Source organism: Piliocolobus tephrosceles, chromosome 8 (genome assembly GCF_002776525.5).
Source record: "Piliocolobus tephrosceles isolate RC106 chromosome 8, ASM277652v3, whole genome shotgun sequence".
In the NCBI taxonomy this organism is placed as follows: Eukaryota; Metazoa; Chordata; class Mammalia; order Primates; family Cercopithecidae; genus Piliocolobus; species Piliocolobus tephrosceles.
In genome coordinates, this window is record NC_045441.1 from 123417232 (window position 1) to 123440320 (window position 23089).

The 23089-nt window shown below is 38.3% G+C and overlaps 1 protein-coding gene across 1 annotated transcript in view; it reads left to right on the forward strand.

Annotated features, from left to right (window-relative positions):
* LRGUK (leucine rich repeats and guanylate kinase domain containing) overlaps positions 1 to 23089 on the forward strand; it is a 130921-nt gene that overhangs the window by 97458 nt on the left and 10374 nt on the right. The window contains exons 17-18 of the mRNA XM_023207812.3: positions 18857 to 18945; positions 20273 to 20398. Coding sequence (XP_023063580.1) covers positions 18857 to 18945; positions 20273 to 20398 — 215 coding nt within the window. The remainder of the gene's footprint in view (positions 1 to 18856; positions 18946 to 20272; positions 20399 to 23089) is intronic.

Consider the following 23089-nt stretch of genomic DNA (forward strand, 5'->3'; position numbering starts at 1 on the left):
TGACTTTTCAAGCCATGCCGTGGAGGTCATATTAGCCGGCCTGTCTGGTCACCTGTGGCAGGGCGGAAGGCACGACCTGTGGCTCAGGCTGTGGCTTCTTAGAGGCAGCAGGGGGTAAGTCGGCGCACACTAAACACCTATAAATAAGATGAATTTGTTCCATGATACTGAGTGTAGGAAAGTCGTATTTATCCAAAATCAATTAAATCTGGGATTGTTCCCATCCCACTAGGATTTGTGGGAAATCAAATGTCATTAGAAATGTGGATCACTCCCCATATTTGGATTAAGCTTAAGAATCCTGAGGCTTGCACCATCCTGGGAAATTGCAGAAGAGCCTCTAGCTTAATAACCACCGTGGTTACCATGGACATGCTTCTGATCTAAGGCACTAAATCCCATTCTGAGCCAGTGGCCCTGGTGTTCTCCATATCCTACATTTTCCTACTATTAGGAGCTTTTTTCTTTTATTTTTTTCTTTTGTAGAGACAGGGTCTTCACATGTTGCATAGGCCGGCCTTGAACTCCTGGCCCTAAGTGATCCTCTCACCTCAGCCTCCCAAAGTGCTGGAATTACAGGCATGAGTCAATGAGCCCAGCTAACTAGTAGGTTTTTTCCTAATACCTACCCCTGACATCTTGCTATACCTGGGGTAATGGGTGGAAGTCAACAGGTAAGGCTCCCTCTACATGAGGAACCTATCACTCTCCGTCCTTCTGGTCCTGGGAAATCCACCTCTTTCCAGATCAGCCCACAGCTTTCTCTTCTGCCCTTGGTATTCCAGCCTTCTTGGATGGTGTGGCTTGATGCTTCTTGGACTTTCAAATACAGCATCAGTGTTTTAATGTCCCCTTGGGACATGGAGATCCAGAGTGCAAAGCTTCAGACCACTAAATCCTGTCCACCTATTTATTCCTTAGTGTTAAGCCTGCGCCCTGACAATCAGAGGCAGCCCATTTCCCAGGTGGGCTGTCCTGACACACAGCTGGATTCACACTGATAGGCAGAAGCACACACCATTGACTTGCACCCCTCTTCCACTTAATGAGTATTCATGGTTTATTTAAACGTGTTCAGAGATCACGTCCTTTGCAGGAACATGGAGGCCATTATCCTTAGCAAACTAATGCGGGATCAGAAAATCAAGCACCACATGTTCTCACTTATCAATGATGAGGACACATGGACACATAGGAACAGCACACACTGGGATCTTCAGAGGGTGGAGGGTGGGAGGAAGGAGACGATCAGCAAAAAAAACTAATGGATACTAGGCTTGATAACTGGATGATTGAAATAATCTGTACAACAAACACCCATGACACAAGTTCACCTAACAAACCTGCACATATACCCCTGAACTTAAAACCTAAAAAAAAAAAAAATGTCCAATCTAAATATCACCTGTTAGAAAATTTTGGAGCCTAATTAAAGAGAGTACTGGTTGGCTGAGAGCGGTCCTCACGCCTGTAATCCAAGTACTTTGGGAGGCTGAGGCGGGCAGATCATGAGGTCAAGAGATCGAGACCATCCTGGCCAACATGGTGAAACCCCATCTGTACTAAAAATACAAAACATTAGCCAGGTGTGGTGGCGCGTGCTTGTGGTCCCAGGTATTCAGGAAGCTGAGGCAGGAGAATTGCTTGAACCCGGGAGGCGGAGGTTGCAGTGAGTGGAGATCACACCACCGCACTCCAGCCTGGGCAAAAAGAGCGAAACTCTGTCTCAAAAAAAAAAAAAAAAAAAAAAAAAGTGCTAGTCACGGGCGATAAGGTACTAAGGGATGGGGACAAGGGAACAGAACTGGAAAAAAAAACAAAAACAAAAACCCACTCTGTGCTCTTAACTGTGATTCAGCTCTAATGTTTTAATATAAAATGAAGACAGTATGGGGAAACCGGAGAGAGGATAAAAAATCTGTGAGAGTGGAAGGGGCCACCGTGGTGATGATTGATGGGGGAAAGGACCCAGTATCCCAGGCCACCTGTTACTGGAAAGAGTTTCATGAACTTTGACACCGGATTGCTCCTTGCCTGCAGTGCCCCTCCCTGAGAAACTGAGCAGCCCCCATAATCTATAGCATCTGGAAGCGTGTGTGGAGCCTGTGTTGTGTCCAGTGTCAGCGCTGTGGCATTTACTGACCCCTGGTGGTAGTAATTTGGAGAGCCCTGAGGTTCTGGTGCCTTTGCCTCTCAGTGCTAGTAGTTTAGGTGGAAATACAAATGTAACAAGGTAGTTTCATAGAAAAGCAAATCAAAGCCCCTCAGAACTAACAGATTCACTCTTAAGAAATTAGGGCAACTGTAATAACTGAATTGCTCTTGTCATATGTATGGGTGAATTCACCTACGATTATGTTTGGTGCCTCATTTTTCTTTTAAAGATTATGGATTCAGTGCTCTTGGAATTTGCAAGTATTTATCCCATTTTAGGAGATCTCACAGGTTGTTAATCTTTTGCACAGCTGGTATAATGATGCAAAAGAAGCAATATACCTTTTTAAGACCATCACAACAGAAGTTTCAGTGAGACATTATGATGTGTGTTAGAGAACATACATTGCCTTTATGCAGCATTTGTAATTTAGAAAGAACTTTTGTGTAGGATATCTCACATGCCCCTCACTGCAACCCTAAGGAGAAGATGTTGTTTTTCTTCTCTTGCCTTCCCAAGGTAAATTTCCATGTCTTTTTGGAACTTTTTAGTGGATGGAAGAAAGTAATTGCAGCTGCCTTTGTCAAAAACCTTTATCTTAAATTATCCAAAAGAAAAAAGGCATTTTTGTGCTTTTTGGTGTCTTAAGTGTACATTTAATGTATTTATATTTTCTTTTGCAAACTATTAGGAGGGTTTTGACAGTGATGGACAAGGTAGCAATTCCCATCTCCTGTGTGTGTGTGTGTGTGTGTGTGTGTGTGTGTGTGTGTGTGTGTGTTTCTGTTTCTGGTTCTGTTTCTCTGAAGCACCATTCTCACTTATGTCAAAGATTGCATTCTTTCTCTCCTGCTCAAATCCACCTCCAAACTCACTGTGTACATGAGGCCTTGTCCATACTGCTTCTGTAATCTAATATTCTCCTCTTCCCTTGGCCATTGCGTGCAGTGACATGTGTGTGAGCTGTGATTACAAAATAACGAGGCTGGTTTTGTGTATGTCTTAAGGAAACCAGTCTTATTTCTTGGTAGTTACATATGGCTTATGTCCTAACTAGCTAGGTAAGTACATGTTTATGTGTGTATTTGGTCTATGTTCATGTCTATTTCCATTTAACTACTGGCTTCTTGACCCAAGAGGAAAAATGCACTAACTTTTGAATCATGTGACAGCCTTGCCATCTACTGGGTGATCTTACAAAAGCCACTCATCTGCTATGAGATGCCATTTCCTCTTCTGTAAAGTACATACAGAGAAATAATAATACCTATCTTACAATGTCATGGTGTCAAATGCATATGAAACTTCTTTGTAAATGATTGACTAGAGAACAAATGTTGTCGCTATGGCAGTGATGGTAGGCAGGGAGTGAGGAAGGGCTCAGGCCCTCAGCTGTACTTCTTTATATTCAAGAACAGCAGCTCTCCTTTGGGGGATCATCGGCATCCCCATATCACCAAGAACCTTCAGATACCTGAAAAGTGGTTAATTGAACTTCTGCTTCCACTAAAGGCAGACCTGGTAATTTGGAGTAACCTTCTTGCTGAGAACAGCTAGAAAATCTGGATTAAAAAAATATCTACTTGAAGGGATTAGAGAATAAACAGAAGAGAAAGTTTATCTGGCCAGGAATTAGGGGAGGATGATCCTGAGAGGTGAACCAGAGGCCACTTACTCCTATGGACCTTTGCTAATTGAGGTAGACACGGCTGAAGGCTCACTTGACACTTTGAGAGTCTTGTGGAACTAGGACAATAACATCAAATATGAGGTCCATCAAGGAGGTAAACTTAGTGAACGATGCTTAATCTTTAGGTTGGTAACCAAAGGGCTGCAACCTTGAAGTAAAGGTGAACAAAAAGTAGTCAGGACTTCATAGGAGCCACAGTTAAAGTACTCTTATTCATGAAATTATATTCAAAAGATTCCAGATGTCCCTAGGTCCATGGCAGAAAAAATATATATAAATAATGTTGTAAATACATTGTCTAATGCATAATGAAAAATAACTAGGCATATAAGGACATGGGAAAACTTGAACTAAAAATAACAGAACCCCCAGATGACAGAAACAGGCCTACAAGAGCCTCTAGATTTTAAATACATATTTTGAAGCCTTCAAGCACCGATGTTATCAAAGCAAGACTTTAATGTGACTGTATTTATAATGTCCAAGATATAAGACAAAAATATAAATTTCAGCAAAAGTGGAGACAATAAAAACTAACTAAATGGAAATGGTAAAAACCTGGGGGAAAACAGTAACTGAAATTGATACCCCATTAGACACGGCTAAAGAGAGAATTAATAGACTGAAAAGTTGATAAGAAAAATAAATCTTAGAAACATAACAAGATGGGAAATACAGTGGAAGAGTGAGTAAGAGACAAAACAAATGTGAGAAGTTCTAACATGTGTTATTGAATCCTAAAAGGAGAGAAGAAATGGAACAGAAACAAGATTTGAAGAGATAATGGTGGAAACTTTATGGTCCTGATAAAAGTCATCAAGCCATAGATTAAATAAATCTTAAAAACCCAACTTAGACACATATTTGTTTTGAAATCATATTGTACTAAAATTAAAAACAAAGGAAAACATCTAAAGGGCAGTCATAGGGGATAAAATTACTTTCAAAAAAGTAATATTAGGTTAACAGCTGACTTTGCAAAAGAAATCATGAAAGCAAGAAGACAGAGAATATCTTTAAAGTGATAAATTATTGCCAACCTAGAATTTTGTACCCAGTGAATATATCATTCAAAAATGGAGGTGAATTAAAGGTATTTCTAGACAAAGAAACAGGATTTGTCACAGGAAGCCTACATGAAAGGAAACACTAGAGAATTTTCTTTTGGCAGAATGAAAATGATTTCAGATAGACAGCATCATAGACAGAGAAAAAAATGAAGAACAAGACAAAGGGTAATACAGGAGTAAATCTGAATATATGAGTAAATCTAAAGGGTTGTTGACTATATAAAACAGCAATGGCTTTAACAATACATAGAATTAAAATGTATAAAATTAAAATATGTGGAACGAAGGGAAAAATGTAAATGTATTTAATACCACTGAACTATACACCTACAAATGGTAGACAGTAAATTATATGTGTATATTTTACCTCAATAAAAAATTTTAATTAAAATATAAAAATTAAAAATAAAACTAAATTTATGACAACAATTATAGTAAGTCAAGAAGGATATAAATGGAGATGAAATGTTTTAGAATCCTTGCATTTGAAGTCTAAGAAGAGGGTAAATGTAATAATATCAGATTATCAGATTTTGATGAGTCAAGAAAACATTTTAATCTCTAGGATGATACTAAAAGAAGATTAGGAAATGTATTATTTTTAGTCTAATTGGGGGAAGGAGTAGAATAATAAATAAATAATTCAACATGGTATCAGAGGTCATAGCCAGTGCAATAAAGCATAAACAAGAAATAAATGGTGTAAAGCTTGAAAATAGTTAATAAATGCATTTGACAAGATTATTAGAGACATAAAACATATACAAATAAATTTCTACCTAATAGCAACAATTTTAAATATATTTAATTTTTAAAAAATATATATTCAGGCTGAGTGCAGTGACCTATGTCTGTAATCCCAGCACTTTGGGAGGCTGAGATGAGAGGATCACTTGATGTCAGGAGTTTGAAACCAGCCTGGCTAACATGGTGAAACCTCATCTCTACTAAAAATACAAAAATTAGCCAGGCATAGTGGCACACGTCTGTAGTCCCAGCTACATGGGAGGCTGGGACACGAGAATCGCTTTAACCTGGGAGACTGGAGGTTGCGGTGAGCTGAGATCACACCACTGCGCTCCAGTCTGGGTGACAGAGGGAGACTCTGTCTCAAAAAAAAAAAAAAACAAACACACACACACACACACACACACATATATATTCAGTAACATCCAGAGTGTCAAATATTTAAAAACAAATTAATAAAAGGTGTGCAATGCTTCTACTCAGAAAAATATAAAACACATTTTCTAGAAAAATTAAAGACCTAAAAAGTGGAGAGATAGACCATGTTTATGGATTGCATGGCTCCATATTATACAAATGTCTGCTTTCTTCAAATAGGTCTATACATTCAAAGCAATCCAGTCAAAAACATTCTCACATTTTTGTGGAAATTAATAATCTGATTTTAATATGTATCTGAAAATGCTGGTGTCACCACTAAAATAGACAAGTAAAATAAATAACAGCCCAGAAATAGATCCACGCACACATAGAAAGTTGATTTATGAAAAAAGTGACACTGCTGAGCAGTAGAAAAATGATGCCTTTTGTATAGCATTAATTAGATATAAATAGAAACAAAATTAGATTTAACCCTGATCTCACACCATATGTAACAGTTAAGGTAGATTGTCTATAAAATGTGAAAAGCAAAATAATAATCAAAAAATAATGTAAGATAATATTTTTATGATCTTGAGGTCAAGATTTCTTAAATGTAACACAAAAATCATTCATAACAAAGGAAAAATCTGAAATATTGCAGTACGTAAAACTAAGATCTCCTGTTAATTGAAAACACAGCATTAAGGAGGAAAAAAAAGACTACAGAGAGTGAGGAGACATTTGCCATAACCTTTTTTTGTTTGTTTGTTTGTTTTGTTTTTTGAGACGGAGTCTCGCTCTCGCCCAGGCTGGAGTGCAGTGGCGCGATCTCAGCTCACTGCAAGCTCCGTCTCCTGAGTTCATGCCATTCTCCCGCCTCAGCCTCCCAAGCAGCTGGGATTACAGGCGCCCACCACACGCCTGGCTAATTTTTTGTATTTTTTTTTAGTAGAGACGGGGTTTCACCGTGTTAGCCAGGATGGTCTTGATCTCCTGACCTCGTGATCCGCCCGACTCGGTGTCCCAAAGTGCTGGGATTACAGGCGTGAGCCACTGCGCCCGGCCCATTTTCCATGACTTAACCAACAAAGTTTATCCAAAATATATAAAGAACTCCTACAAATTATTAAGAAAAAAACATAGGTAACCCATAGGAAAATTCCTTCACAAAGTAATATCCAATAGCCCATATTCTTATGAAGAGATACCCAGCCTTATTACTAATCAGGGAAATGCAAAATATAATCGCAATGAGATACTACTATGCATAAACTAAAAGTACTAAAATTATAAAGACTATCAATATGTGGGGCAATGGAAATTCTTATAAGACAACCGATGGGAAATTAAATTGGTATACCTTGGAAAATAGTTGAGCACTGCTTACTGAAGTTGAACATGCATATACCCTATACCTCAACTGTGGTATTCTTGTGTATATACCCAATAGAAATGAGTGGTTATGTGCAAAAATGTTTATAGTAGCATTGTTCATAATAGCCCTAAACTAGAAATTCACATGTCCATCAGCAGAAGAATGGCTATGTAAATTTTTGAATCGTCATATAATAAAATATGTACAGTAATGTAAACCAACACACTTAACTTCTTGGTTGTATTTCACAAACATACCGTTGAACTAAAGAATTCTAATGCAAAAGAATACATGCTATACATGCCATCTGATTCCATTAATATACAATTTAAAACAGGCAATATTAAACCATGGTATTTAGGGATGTACATTTAGGTGATAAAACTATAAAGAAGAAGTAGTTACTGTAAAAGTCAGGAGAGTGCTTATCTCCAGAGGCGGAAGATGTGGTAATAGTTGAAAAGGGTCTTGAGGGACGTGGAGATGCTGGCAATTGTTTGTAAGGTTTAGGAGACCACCTGGTGAACTGGAATGCTATTTGTTCTGTTCATTAGCTGGACAAGCCACAGTGAGTTAACATAACCCACTCTGGGATTGGGTAGGATTTCCTGAGGGCTGTAGTTTGAAAAATTAAGAGTAATCTATAAGGCGAGGATCCAAGGGTGATGCTGAAGCCCAAACCAGCCAGTGTCCAACTTGATGATCCATCTGAAGGATCTGAAGTGAGTGAGGATCCATGGCAGTAGCCCAGATTAGGGGGAGACCCAGCTTACCACCCCACTGGACATAAATCTGGGAAAAGTGAAATAATGAGTCAAGGGAGGTGTGGCCACGTAAGAAAGTAGTGTCTGTGGTCTGTGATAGTTTGTTGGCAGATGAGTTCGTTATGTCATTGCTAGTTGATCAAGCTTAGAAAGAGCCTTTGCTCTCATAGCCATCGTCTCCATTCCCATATTCAAAAAGACCTTCCTTCCTTCTTGTTTTCCCTCCTCTCTTCCTTTCTTCTTTCCTTTCTCCCTTCTTTCCTTTCTTCCTTCCTTCCTTGTTTCCTCCCTCCCTCCCTCTCTCCTTCCTTCCTCCCTTTCTCCCTCTCCTCCTCCCTTCTTTCCTTCTTATCTTCCTTTTCCCTTCCTTCTTTACTTTCACTCTCCCTACCTTCCTTTCATTTTTCTCTTCCTTCCTTCCTCTCTTCCTCCCCGCTTCCTTCCTTTCCCTCCCTTCCCATCCCTTCTTCCCTTCTTTCGCCTTCCTCCCATTTCCTCATTTATTTATCTACCCATCTTATATTTGTTGAATTCCTATCATATATGTAGGATATTGATTTGCTTTTTCAATATGAGCAGACATTTGCTGATCAGACCCTGCTGTAGACACTAGAACAATATAGGCGTGGTCCCTGTCCTGATAGAATTAATATTCTAGTAGTGAGATCCTCTGGTCTACTTGTACTGATGGGATAAGGTCAGTGTATCCCTAGTTCGCTTACTACTACCTTCTTTCTTTGAGTAGAAAATCCTCGGTATTACTGACTTCCAATATACTGACAGTTATTTTTAATCTTTTTTTTTTTTTCTTTTGAGACAGAGTCTCACCCTGTCACCCAGACAGAGTCTCACCCTGTCACCCACCCTCTCACCCTGTCACCCAATGGCATGATCTCGGTTCACTGCAACCTCTGCCTCCTGGGTTCAAGCAATTCTCCAGTCTCAGCCTCCTAAGTAGCTGGGATTACAGGCATGCACCACCACACCTGGCTAATTTTTTGTATCTTTAGTAGAGATTGGGTTTCACCATGTTGGTCAGGCTGGCCTCGAACTCCTGACCTCCTCCTGATCTACCCGCCTCGGCCTCCCAAAGTGCTGGGATTACAGGCATGAGCCACCGCACCAGGCTCTTTATTTCCTATTCCTAAGGTCACTGGAGGTTTCCTCTAGAACCTAAATGACTTGTCTTTGTTAGGAAGAAATGCCCACAAATATTATTTTTTACTCTTCAATCTGAACAACATCTGCTGACATCACATGTCTTGATTGCTACTCCAATCATTTATAAATATAAAATTCTTTCTATAAATATGATCATAATTTAATATGAATTTAGATAATAAAATATCCAGTTTACTCATTTTCTCATTCCTTGCTTATACAATTCTTTGTTACTTTATTTCTTCTCTCTTCCTATCTTAAATGGTGCTTACTTTTCTGAATGACTCCCAAAGCACATTAATTTGAATATCTCTAAGAGAATCTTAGAGAACTGTAAATGTAATTTTAATCAGCCTTACTTCTTAAACACTTAAACATTTTTCTTTGCAGGTTTGAGTATAAAAAAGTGCACAGCTCTTTTCTTACTGTTGCAAAAAATATATGACCAACTCTATCAGTGAGAGGTTTTTATTTTTGCAACACTCATGTGGTTACAGATGTCTAAGTTCTTGTGTGTTACTTGTCAGATATCGTTATACTTCAGTCTCCCTCCCAATGCTCTTTGCATGGTTGCCTCCCTGGAAAGCATACATGAAGGCTGTGCTGACTTAGTTAAGGTTTCTTGCTCTGGATTTGCTATTGTGACTAGGTTTTGCCTTCTAGAAGAAGCTTGACTTTCTTTACCTCCATCATATCTGTTTCTTCAACCAGTTCCTTCAACACTTTTACCCCTGACGCAGACCAAGTCACTGAGAGAAGAGAGCCAATTCTCCAGAAAGAAAAATTGCTGAATGACCAATTAATTGAGAGACAATTTAGCAAATATATGTGTATAGCAGACAAGGCCAGTACAATCCTGTAAGTACAAACTGTACGAAGGGGAAATGATAAAGTGGACCTGTGGTGACAAAGTATTAAGCACCATTTCCTTTCAATACTCTCAGGACCCAGGTCAGCTCAGGGAAGAGAGGCTGCTTGTCCAAGGATCATACAGCTTAGGAATGTCTATTTTGATTTCAGAAGAAAAATGCCTTCTTCTACTCAGGCGCATTTTTCAGTATTGATACATCAATGTGAATCTTTTTTTTTTTTGAGATGGAGTCTTGCTCTGTCACCCAGGCATCAATGTGAATCTCGAGAGAATACATTTGATATCCAGTATCTTTGGCCTCTGCTCTTTGTGTCTAATTTGAACTCAGGGTCCTCATGGCTCTAAACAAAGCTTGTCCATGAAGGGGTGGCCTGCCCCTCCACACCTGTGGGTGCTTCTTGCTAGGTGGAACGAGAGACTTGAGAAAAGAAATAGAGACACAGAGACAAAATATAGAGAAAGAAAAGCGGGGCCCAGGGGGCCAGTGCTGTGCTTACAGAGCACTGGCACCGGCCTCTCTGTTCCCTTAGTATTTATTGATAATTATCTTTACCATCTAAAAGATAAGAGAGTGGCTAGAAAATAGGATCATTGTAGGGAGGAAATCAGCAGTAAGACATATGAACAAAAATCCTTGTAACATGAATAAGTTTAAAGGAAAATGCTGTGCCTTGAGATGCATATGCGAACATCTCCATAAACCTTTTAGCAATATTGCTCCAGCAAGCCCCACCTTATTCCTAAAGGTGGTTTTCTCCTTACTCAGTAAACAAAGCACACAATGGGTTTTACCCGGAGATGTACCATTGCCCAGGGAGGGGCAGGAGACAAATGTTTTTCTCTTTCTTGAGATTTAAGAGAATGGTGATGACCTTTAACCACAAGCAGCCTTTAGGCACTTGTTTAACAAATCACATTCTGCACAGCCCAAAATCCTTTTAACCTTGAGTCACCACACCACATGTCTCTTGCAAGGACGAAGTTGGGGGTAGGGTCACAGATTAACAGCATCTCAAATACAGAACTAAATGGAGTCTCTTATGTCTACTTCCTTCTATATAGACACAGTAACAGTCTGATCTCTCTTTCTTTTCCCCACAGTCCAACCCACAGCCTGCCGGCCACATGTGGTCGAGGACAGCTTTGAATGCAGCCCAACACAAATCCATAAACTTTCTTAAAACATTATGAGATTTCTTTTGCAATGTATTTTTTTTACTCTCTTTAGTTATTGTTAATGTTCGTGCATTTTATGTGTGGCCCAAGACAATTGTTCTTCTTTCAGTGTGGCCCAGGGAAGCCAAAAGATTGGACACCCCTGCTCTAAACTGTTCCATTTTCAATATGTCTTTTGTCATAAAAAAAGCTTCGGTTAGGTTCATAGGAGCACAGATCAGCATCTCAAACCTGTTCTCCTGCTCTTCATGAGGCCAATTCCCAAAATCCCTTTTTCTAAGCATTATATGACCCTCAGATACCACAATCTACTGCAGTTTCCCAGTCTCTTAGCGATCTCACACACTGTTCTTCCTGAGATGAGATACTCTGCTTTGTTCAATGATGGTTTCCCAACATCTAGTGTGGTTGTCTGACCCCCTGCATGGTTTCAATAAATTTTGCTGAACCTGTGAATGAGTAAAAGTGAACGGACAAAGGAATGATTTGTGATATACTAGAACCCTTCCTCCAAAGTTTTCCTTTGATTCCTTTCTTCATTGTTGTTTCCAACTGGTAGGTGGGCAGGGAATTGATTATAGAATGACTATCTTACTGTAACTCTAGTCCTCCTAAAATTAGCATCATGTTCCTTCTCATGATAAATTTGTTCTCCTAAGAATAGATTTATTGTCTGAGTCATTTAATTAAATTTTTGTTTCTCCCTCTGCTTCTCTTGTTCCTTTTTGGGCTCCTTTCTCTTTTTCTTTCCAATTTCTTGATATTGGAGTATCTCAGGGCTCAGTTCTTTGTCCTTCCCTTTCTTTCTTTTCCCTTCCCTTCTCTCCTTTTTCCTTTTCTTCCTTTCCCTTCCACTATTTTCCTATCTACACTCACTTCTTCCAAACCCGAAATACTGATTGTTGCCCTAAATCTTCATCTTATTTGATGCAAACTCTATATTTGCAGTTATCAGGCCAAAAACGCTGTACTCCTTTCTCTCCCAACCCAATATCCAATCTGTTAAAAACATCTACTGGCCCTACCTTCAAATTATTCTGGAATGCAGAATCTGCCCACTGTCCTGGTCTACTCTTCCATTATTTGTCACCTAGATCACAGCAGCCACCTCTTAAGTGGTCTGTTTGGTTCTACCCCTGCCCCATAGGCTATTTGCAAACACAGAAGACAGAATGATCAATTGCAAACCTAAGTCAGATCATGAGCCCCCTCTGCTCAAACACCTGCAATTGCTTCCATGTTACTCAGTGTCCTTCAGTTTCCTGCAAAGTCCTGCATGATCTTGTTCCCTTGGTGTCTCTGATCTCATTCCTACTACTCCTTTTCCTACCTCAGCTCCACTGACACTGGCAAGTGATTGTACCTCTAACCCATCAGCACTCCTGCCTTAGAGCCATTGCACTAACTGTTTCCTCTTTCCGGAACACTGTTTCCCCAGATAGCCACATGGCTGACTCCCTTTCCTCCTTCAACTATTAACTCACATTTTACCACTTCTATGCTGTCTGCCCTGAAACCCTAATTTATACTGCAACCTGTATCCCCTACTCTGTGTTCTTCCTTGGCCCTCCCTAGCCCCTTTTCCCTGCTCTACTTTTTTTTTTTTTTGGAAAATTCATATTCCAAAAATATTTTTCCAAATAATACATTACCCTCTAATGTATTAGGCTATTTGATTATCTATTATGCTTGTCATTGGTCTCCCCCTGTTAGACTATAAATCCTCCAAAGGCAGAAATCATTGTTACTCCCTGATGTATTCATTATTTTATACAATGGTAGGCACACAGTAGTGCTCAGGTAATACTTGTTGAATGAATGAAGGAATAGGGGGAAGTATAGTTTAGAGCACTGTCACTTGGGCAAGTCATATGTCTTCTCTGAGTCTTAGTTTTCTCATCTGTAGAGATAATAGTAATCAAGTCCTAGGTTAGTTGATGTTAATTTCCTGGAATATATTAAGTGCTCAGTAAGTGTCAATATTATATTTTTATTTGCGAAATCAAGGCAATGCTAGAACAAATGTTATCTGCATAATAAGATATCACATTTTTAGTAAGATATTAATAGGTAAGAAGCACAGTGATATTTTAATTCTTCCTCAAGTCCCAATCTTCTACCTCATATCTTATTTAAGTTCCATGTTATCATAATACAATATATTTTCTTACCCTTTTTTAAATTATAAAATTTAAAAAACAAGTAAAATAAATATATAGATTATTATAAGGCAAATCTCCTTGTCACCACTCCCCAAGTTGGGACATGGAACTTTTCCAGTCACTCTGGAAGCCTTCCCATGAGCCCCATCCTACACTCCCTCCCTCCAAAGGAAACCATCATTCTGACTCTATAGTAACCAATTCCTTATATTCCTTTTGGTTTTATTGCACAAGTGTGCATCCTTAGATTCTAGTTTAGTCTTGTCTACTTTAAAATAAATAATATATATTTACAGTGTCTTTTAATCTACAGGTTCTCCACCCAGCCTTTTCTTTTCTTTACAAGTTCCTGTTAAAGGACTCTGTTTAGACTGTAGCGTCTCCCACGCTTTGGGTTTTGCCAGTTGCATGCTTATGGTGCCATTCATCATGTTCTTCTGCCCCTGAATTTCCTGCAATTGGCAGCTGGATCCAGAAGTTCGTTCAAACTCAGGATCTGTTCCTTTAGCAAGGCAGTAAATAGTGGTATTTATTTTTCATTAAAGGGTAAATAACATCTGTTTTTCTCTTTTTGTGATGTTCTTCTAGCAGAAGTTTCCTACACCCGTGTGTGCCTATAGGGCCATACAGATATCTAGCTCTGAAAAGTAAAAACAAGCTTCTTTTCTGAACAGTTTATCAGGTACTGTTTTCTTTCAGTGACAGGAAGATTTTAACACTAAGGATTTGAAGGCAGAAATTCAAAAGAAGCTAGCAGAAGAAATTTCTTACACTTATTGTTATTATATTAGCTGTTGTTCAATACCTAGTTCAATTAATATGTTGAAGATTGAAAACTGATGATTTTGTAATTCTATCACTTCATTTTCTTTTATTAGCTGGAATAATACTATAAAGAGATGCTTCTTTCATCTCTCATCAGTTCTTATAGGATCAGCAGGCTAAATGCTTTTTTCTTTCTTTCTTTTTTTTTTTTTTTTTTTTTGAGATAGTCTCTCACTCCGTTGCCCAGGCTGGAGTGCAGTGGCACGATCTGGGCTCACTGCAACCTCCACCTCCCAGGCTCAAGTGATTTTCCTGCCTCAGCCTCCTGAGTAGCTGGGACTACAGGTGCCTGCCACCATGTCCGGCTAATTTTTGTATTTTTAGTAAAGATGGGGTTTTACCATATTGGCCAGGCTGGGCTCGAACTCCTGATCTTGTGTTTGCCCACCTCGGCCTCCCAAAGTGCTGGGATTACAGGTGTGAGCCACTATGCCCAGCTAATGCTTTCTTCAAGATAATGAATTGGCTCCCATTTATTCTCTGAAGGTGACCAATTAATTTTAAATTATCATTTATGGTCATTATGATCTTCATTTAAGCATATTTGAAGGATACCACCCACCACATTTTTTATCCTTATTGAAATTCATCTTATCTTACCTTTGGCTAATGGAAGCCTGTTCAAGTTGACATCTGTGTCCTTTAACATGCCCTGTGGAGTCTTTCATAGCTGTCTTACTGTCTGTTAGGAAGATAATCCATGCTTTCTTGTACTTTCCCTATCCCAGACCTGGAATCAGTCTTTTCTTCGAGAAATCTTGGTTTCTAAGTGAGAAATGGTAGTGCAAGAACACATTGTTGTTACCAGGGATGTTCATTACTATTGAGGTGGTGGTCGTTTCTAGGTCTTTTAGGTGGAGAGATAAAATATTTCATGAATTCAGTTAATATTTCCAGTTAAAATTCAGGACTTTCAAGATTTTTACTTAAGTTTTCTTTCTATTATATATTTCTCTTTCTTCCACACTGAGAACCCTGATTCTGAAAGACACAGGAGATGACACAATCTCCCATTAAATTACTCCTTTGATTTATCCCACCTTACACACAGAACAGTCTCAGAATAACAATACTAATACCACCAGCATCCCTTATGAAAACCAAAAAATAGTTAAGAACATTTTTTACAAATGTTCTCCCCCCATTATTTATGGATTCATAGCTACACTATCAAGGCATAGTCATTGAACACTCTCCTTTTTAACTCTCATTTTACCTTCAAATTATTTTACCTTAGTTCTCAAGTATGTACATGCTTAATACTCATCATTAGACCATAGGTCAACACTGCTCTAGTTTTTTGTTGTCTAAGCTTATTCTTTACTAGCTACAAAAAGGATTATGGAAACAATATTTCCTGAGTTCTTGTATATGGATAACAGTGTGTGATATACTTTACACTGTAATTGTAGTTTTTATCATTACGCTGTTTCCTTGTTCTGTTTATTTTGTCAAGGAAGACTGTTGTTTGTGTGTTGAGTCTTCTTTATCTTAAATATTCATCATTTTCTCTTGAGCCCTTTTTTACCTCTATTCATTTCTTTTTTATTTAAAATTTTTTACTCTGCTCACATTCTATTTTTCTTAAACCATTGTTTGTTGTGTTTATTCACTCTTCTATTGCTTCTAGTTTAGTTTTCATTTCTGGGGTGGTTTTTTCTCTATTTCTAATTCTTTCCTGAGTTCTGCCACCTAGTTCATGAGTTTTTAAAATTGTAATTCATCTGTTCCTGATGTTTTGTGTCATTTTCTTAATGTCTTTTAGTTTATTCTGAAGTAGTAGATTGCAGATTTTTTTTTTCTGGTTTTATATAAAGCTTTCATTGTCAGAGTGTTACTCTCCTCCTTTTTCTCTCACAGTAACTTTGTGTGGGATTCCACTTGATACTTTCTTTTGCTCATTTTTATGTGAAATTAGTTTTCTCAGACTTTTGGAAGGGAGCACAATTCCTTCAAATAGCATCAAAATACATGGCAGCTTTTTTCCTGGGATTTCCTGGCTCTGTTCTCTGTCCCCACCCCTTTGGTCTAGACCTTCTCTTTCTTTTGTTTCTGTTGACTCCATTCTAATACATTTTTATTCCACTCCCATCACCTTCTCTGAGTGCGGAGCCTGTCTTAGCAGGGAGCCCCAGGTGGTCATTTTCAAGAATTCACAGTTGACCCAGCTCCTTTAGAAGTTCCTATGACTTCTTACACTCAAACACTACTGGAGTGGGAACGACCCCTTTTCTGTTTCAGCTGTGGTTCCCAGATTGTCCTGCTTTGCTTTTCAGTGAATATTTTCCAGCTGTCTTGGCATTCTCCTGTTTCCAGGTCTTTCAGTCACGATGCCGCTTCCTTCAGTTTCCTCCTGCGTCGACACGCCATGCAGGTGTTGTGGCTCTCCTCTGACTTTCTCCCGCATAGATACTGATACCATGCAGGTGTTGTGGTTATGAAAGCCCCACCTGCATTTTGGGGTTTGAGGAGATACTCTGTCACCTGGTTTTGTTGTATATTTTTTGACATGTTTTTGATTTTGCTATTTAGTTGCTATGTTTATTTTTATGTGGAATTCTAGAAGATCCAAAAAGTATGCTGCCACTACCACTGTCATCTTCTCAGTTATAATAAAATATATTACAATAAGGGAAAAAGTAAGGGTGATATAAAATGAAATTGCAGTAGTAAATGGTATACTACTATAAAGTGATTCCCAGCAAAATAATGACAAATTCACAGGAGAGTGAATAACAACAAACACAAAAAATAAAGTAAATTCACAGCAGACTTGGTTAATATATAGTTATTTTATAGTAATGTCAAGTTTTTTTAGATGTATTCATGGAATTATTTAAACCTGTAGTTTTTAAATGGTGAAATGTAAATCAGGTCTGTTCCTTTCTTCTCTCATTACATCCTCCCCCGACTTTCCCAACACAATTTTCTCTTCATCTTGTTTACATAGAAACACGGAGCTCAGGGAAAGAGTAAAATGATTTTGGTAATCAAATATGCACCTGGGAGTGTGTTCAATGAGCCCACGGTAGCGCTTATGTGTCATGGTCTCTAAGGAACAATTTCAAAGCTTGACCTAGACTTTTTCAAGCTAGGAACAGTGGACAGCAAATTCTAATCCAGGTTATAAAAAAATGGTAAACATTATTCACTCTTTACATTATCCCTCCCAAATGTATACTGTTGTACATTAAAGTGGTTTATTGAGGTCCTGCTTTGTGCCAAAATGTGTGTGCTGTGTGCAGGGATACAGCAGTGACAAAAAGGATGCTGATCTCTCTGGGATGTGACTTATTTCCAGAGATGTTACGTGTGTCAGTCTTGGCATCACTACAGATAAGTTATTGTGATGCAAAAATGTTTTTACAATCACGTCAACTTAATTCTTAAAAATTGATTTTAAAAAACTTCCCCTAAAGACGTGCAAACAAACAATTGAAACTATGCTAGCCCCCAAGGCTAAGACAGGCGATTAATCTGGAGTTGTGGTTTCACCACCTTTAACTATTGGCTATCCTTCCCTTGCATGCTTGTTTGCTGTTATTTCCTGTGAAATTTTAAGTGAATGCCAATTTGTAGTGGAGCCTGGTAATGACATAAAAATCAAAACAGCAAGGCTTATTTCAGATTAAGTTACTGGAAGCAAAGATTAATGTATTTTAAGTGTACTTGCTGTTTAAATAAATACCATTATAAATCCTCTTGTAAGTCTTTTATGTAAAACAAATAATCACTTGTTAATTTATCTTTTCTGTAAGTTAAGAACTTTATGTATTAGGTTTGCTTTAAGGGAAGAAATCCAGTACCTGAACAGTTGCTAAATAGGTCATACTCCATCAGGCGATCTTTGTATCAACACATCCTCTGTTATTTATAAAACAACATGTGCTATCTGGGTTTTATTTCCTCCTTTTTTGTTGCCTTTTGCCACCAGACCATAAACCTTTTGAATGTAGAGACTATCTTTTATGTATCTGTATCCCCATTAAATGCTTACTAAACAGTGATAGTGATATTTGTGAAATAATGACAGAAAGACCCCCCCCCCCCCCCGCCCCATCAATTTTTCCTATTTCAGGATCATAATTAAACTTTGGTGGCTATGTTCATTCAATCAGTTAGCTATTGTATGTGTTGAGATCCGAGAAGACTAAAAAGACCATAATAGTCTGTACCTTTGAGAAGTTTATAATCTCATTAGAAAGATAAAAATGCACACATAAAATGTGAATAAAAATTGCCATATTATTATTTAGATGTCAAATAGAGTTTATATATTATATTACAGTCTTTATAAAAAGATTTTGGTTTTATTTATAAAGTTTGTTCTTTTCTCTTTCCTGAGTGAATATCAATTGTTTTTTATGCCTGTCTTTTCCCCCCTTTTTCTTTCCACATATTGGTCAATCTCTAGTACAAAAGAGAATTATTATAGATGTTTTAATCGTCTGACATTCTTAACATCAATATAATTCTCTAATGATATTTCTTACCTAGGAAAGAGATTCTATACACAGACAGCATGAGGCAGCCCGGCAAGCTCTAATGGGAAGGATACGCCCTGATCACACACTCCTGTTTCAAAGGTAGCAATTTATCACATGAGCAACTTTAGATTGATTTCCTAGTGTCCAAATATATCAAATGAATCCTAAATCATGAACATAAACAGAAACCTCTGTCCTAAAATGGACCCAGTGATTCAGCAGTACACCCAGTTCTAAAAGTTGTATTTCCTTTTCATTTGTATACATTATTAAAAGGCACAATATGCTCATAGCTACTAGAAACTGATGATTTTTTGAAGATTGCAAATAATATTTCTTTGCAAGAAGAAGACGGGTGATTAATCTGGAGTTGTGGCTCCACCACCTTTAACTACCATCTATCCTTTCCCTTGCATGCTTGTTTCGGTTCTTTTTATTGTTTGTAATTTTAAGTTACCTATTGAGAATCTTTAATCAATATAAATACATTTTTGTTCACTTGTTTGCTGCCATGTCAAAACAGAGTGATTAATTTTCTTGATGTTGGTAGGCTATCTTTGGATAGTCGGATTCAAAACACAGGCTGTGTGATAGATGCAAATTTGTATGGGGGGTTTGCGAGGGTGGTGGCCAGGAATGAGACACTGTCTCCCAGAGCAGCTGAAGCTGGGCCTAGGTGACCACTGCCCAGCGGAATGCCAGGCCTGTTCAAACAGCCTGGACAGAGAAACTATGCAATTTTAAATATGAGTTCCAAATGGGTCGTCACAAAGGCAGATAGATGCTTTGAATTTGCCTGCATTTATATGCAACTGGGCTGCTTTGCACATAGCAACTCCAGCAAGTCTGAAGAACAGCAGGGTTTATTCACGAAAAATGGCTAATGATTCTTTTTCTTTCAAGTCAGTCCGAGGGAATAGACTTGCATACAGCACATATGAGTAGATGAAAAAGGATATTTTATACTAGAGTTTAGTTGAACGTATAATGGTAGAATTTTTAGAAATATTTTACTTGGATACGATTTCAAAGCATTAGATTATAAATAAAGTTGGAAAACACCTATTTTTAACTTTTGTAGCAGTTGATATATTGCCAACCCTTGCATAACAAATGGACTAGGATTTATAATAGAGTACATATGAATCTCCAGGAAGATAATTTGCCTATATTAGTACTTTAATGGCTATGGAATATTCACAGCAATGAATATTTACTTAACCTTCAAATTAGAATGTAATGATGCCAATGACTTAGACGAGCTCTGATGTGAATGTTTCTGAGTGAATACATTACATTATTCCACATAGATCTCATTCGCATTTGCATTTATCTGGGATATTTAGGTATACATGTGTATACACTTGGAATCATTACAAAATCCTTTGGGTTTTTTTTTTTTTTTTTTTTTAATTTCCGATTCCAGGGGTCCAGTACCAGTACCTCTCACCAGTGGTATACACTATTATACAACTTTAGAAGAACTACGGAAAAGTTTTGATCTTTGTGAAGACTATTTTAAACCTCCATTTGGACCATATCCTGAAAAGAGGTGAGTTGAGGTGTTTCGTTGGATGGAATTGGCTATTTGCTTCTGGTTAGTTAAAATCATGGTACTCATCTCTAGGCTTCAGAGAAATCCTAAAACTGGGAAGCAGGGTCCTAACTCCCGCTGTAGAATTTGAAGGGAGTAGACCCTGCCCCTCTATGGAGGGCCCAGACATATAACCTAGGTTCATACCATTGGAAGCTTTTATCTGGGACTTTGAATCTTGAGGGAGTGATACAAAGACACAGGGGCAGTTAGAGGTTATTCAAGTCACCAGTAGCAGAAGAACCGAGATTTCAGAGGAAGAGCACAGACATCCATTGTGGTAAGGCAGGCAATGATGTTCTGCTGATCTCTTCCTGTACTGTGATTCGGCTGTGTTCTTGGCTCCAAGCTTACCTTTGTTCCTGCCTCATTTTAAAGCCTGGTTCTCTAGTTTCCATTAATTTCATAAAGTACCCCATAGCCTTCCAATAATTCCCTTTTTAATATTCATCTTGGCCAAAGAGTGTCTGTATTTGCAACCATTTTGATTAGTATGACGCTGTATTTCAAAATGTTTACCAATGGAAGTCCAATATCTAAAAGGCCATTTCAGGGTCTCAGTGTTCAATATGTCACAGTGTGGCTCAAAAGCTGAACATGTTTAGGCTGAGGGCCCCATACAGACCACAACAGAGCCTCCATCGCTGATTGTAGTGCTGTGCTTTTGCGAATATTCTACTACATTTTGTTTCTCCTTCAGTTGCTCCTGCCACTGCAACTGACCATCTCGCTGTAGGTCTTGAAAACAAATTTACACAAAGATCTGGCTGGTTGGGTCAATTGTCATCTACTACGAGGTGCCCGTCTTGGGTAGAGATCTCTAACCAGGGCCCTCATGGTTGCTGGCTGGTCTATAGATTGGCTGTCCCTATGCCAGGCACCTATCCTTTAGCCAGTATTCTGTGGTCAGACCAGTGACAGCAAACCAAGTGGAAAAGTCTTCAGCAGGAGTCCGCGGGTAGGGCAGTCTCTCTGGAGCGTCCAAATGCATGGCAATGTAATGGACATACAATGTGACTGGAAGAAAGCTCACCAAAATGTTAACCGTGGCTATTTCTCTAGAATGACCAGTTATTTTATTTTTCTTCTTTATCCTTTTTTTCCTGTAATACCTAAATTATTTGCACAGGGATATATATTTTATTTCTACATCCTAAAAAACGATTAAAAATCCCTAAGAATTTAATGAAATATTCAATAAACGAGAAAGTAAAAATATTTACACCAAAGTATGATGTTATTATGTTCTAGTGAATAGATTATGGCCAGTTTTTGTTCTCTTGTTCACCCCCCCATATTTTCAACAATGAACATTTTTATAATTTTTGAAGCATTAGTATTTCTTTACAAAGTTATTTTAGAAGTCTGTCACAGCAAAGGGATATTTTATGAGGGTCATATATCATAATGACAATGAAAACTTTTTAAATGAGCAATGCTTTCCTTCATTTCTGAGTTTTATTGTTCTGACACTTGGGGTTTCCTTTCATACATTTGATGATGAAAAATAGCTGTCCCCTCTCAGTGGTCCCCTCTCAGTCTGCACATTTCTCTAGAGATGAGAGACCCTAGCATTATCATTAGTTAATTAGCTTTCTGTAACCATGTTGAAACTGTGATCTCTGAGGATTTGTTTGAGCTCTGAATTGTTAGTACAGTGAGGTAGGCAGATGGGAATACAGCACAAAAGAGAAAACAAAGTGGCCTAATGGGCTGCAGTAGGTTTACACATCATCTCTTCCTGTGGTAAAAGGGGTCAGGCCTGTGGCTCAAGTCTGACGCTTCACCTGTGGTCATGCATGTGTCTTTTAACTCCACCACTTTCTTTCTTCTGACTTTCAATGAGTATTCATTTAATACTTTGATGCAAAGGAAAAATAATTGTTGAAAGACAGAACTTGCTCTGTGATGACTTTTTTGGTGTGTGTCTTAAATGCAGATATATTCTTTCCCAAAACATATGTGTTATAGTTTGAGCTGTTCCCCCGTACCCCCAATTTCATATGTTGGAGTCCTGACCCCCAGGATCTCAGAATGTAACCTTATTTGGAAATAGGGTCACTGCAGATGTAATTTGTTAAGATGAGGCCATATTGGAGTAGGGTGGGCTCCTAAGCCAATAAGGCTGTCCTTGTAAAAAGCAGAAATTTGGACACAGGCACATGCGTAGGGAGAATACCTTGTGATGAAGACTCAGATTGGGGTGATGGGCAGAAGCCAAGGAGCACCAAAGCTTGCCAGCAAACCACCAGAAGTGATGAGAGAGGCCCGGAACAATTCTCCCTCACAGATCCCGGAAGGAATCCACCCTGCTGACACCTTGATTTTGGACTTTAGGCCTCCATAACTGTGAGACAATCAATTTCCGTTGTTTAAGTCACTCAGTTCATGGTACCTTGTTATGGCAGATGGTGCAAACTAATACAACCTGTATTAAAAATCCAGTGAAATTTTTCTTGTCAATTCTTTCCATATTTCCTTTAACATGCTACATGGTTATATGCTATGTATGTATTTAATTTATATGTTATAAATATAACCTACTATTGTATGCACTATATCTTTATCATTTTGGGTTACTGCATTTTTCACTAAAAGGTGGAAGAACATCTTTATGCATCTATCATTTGATAAAAAGCTCTATCCCAT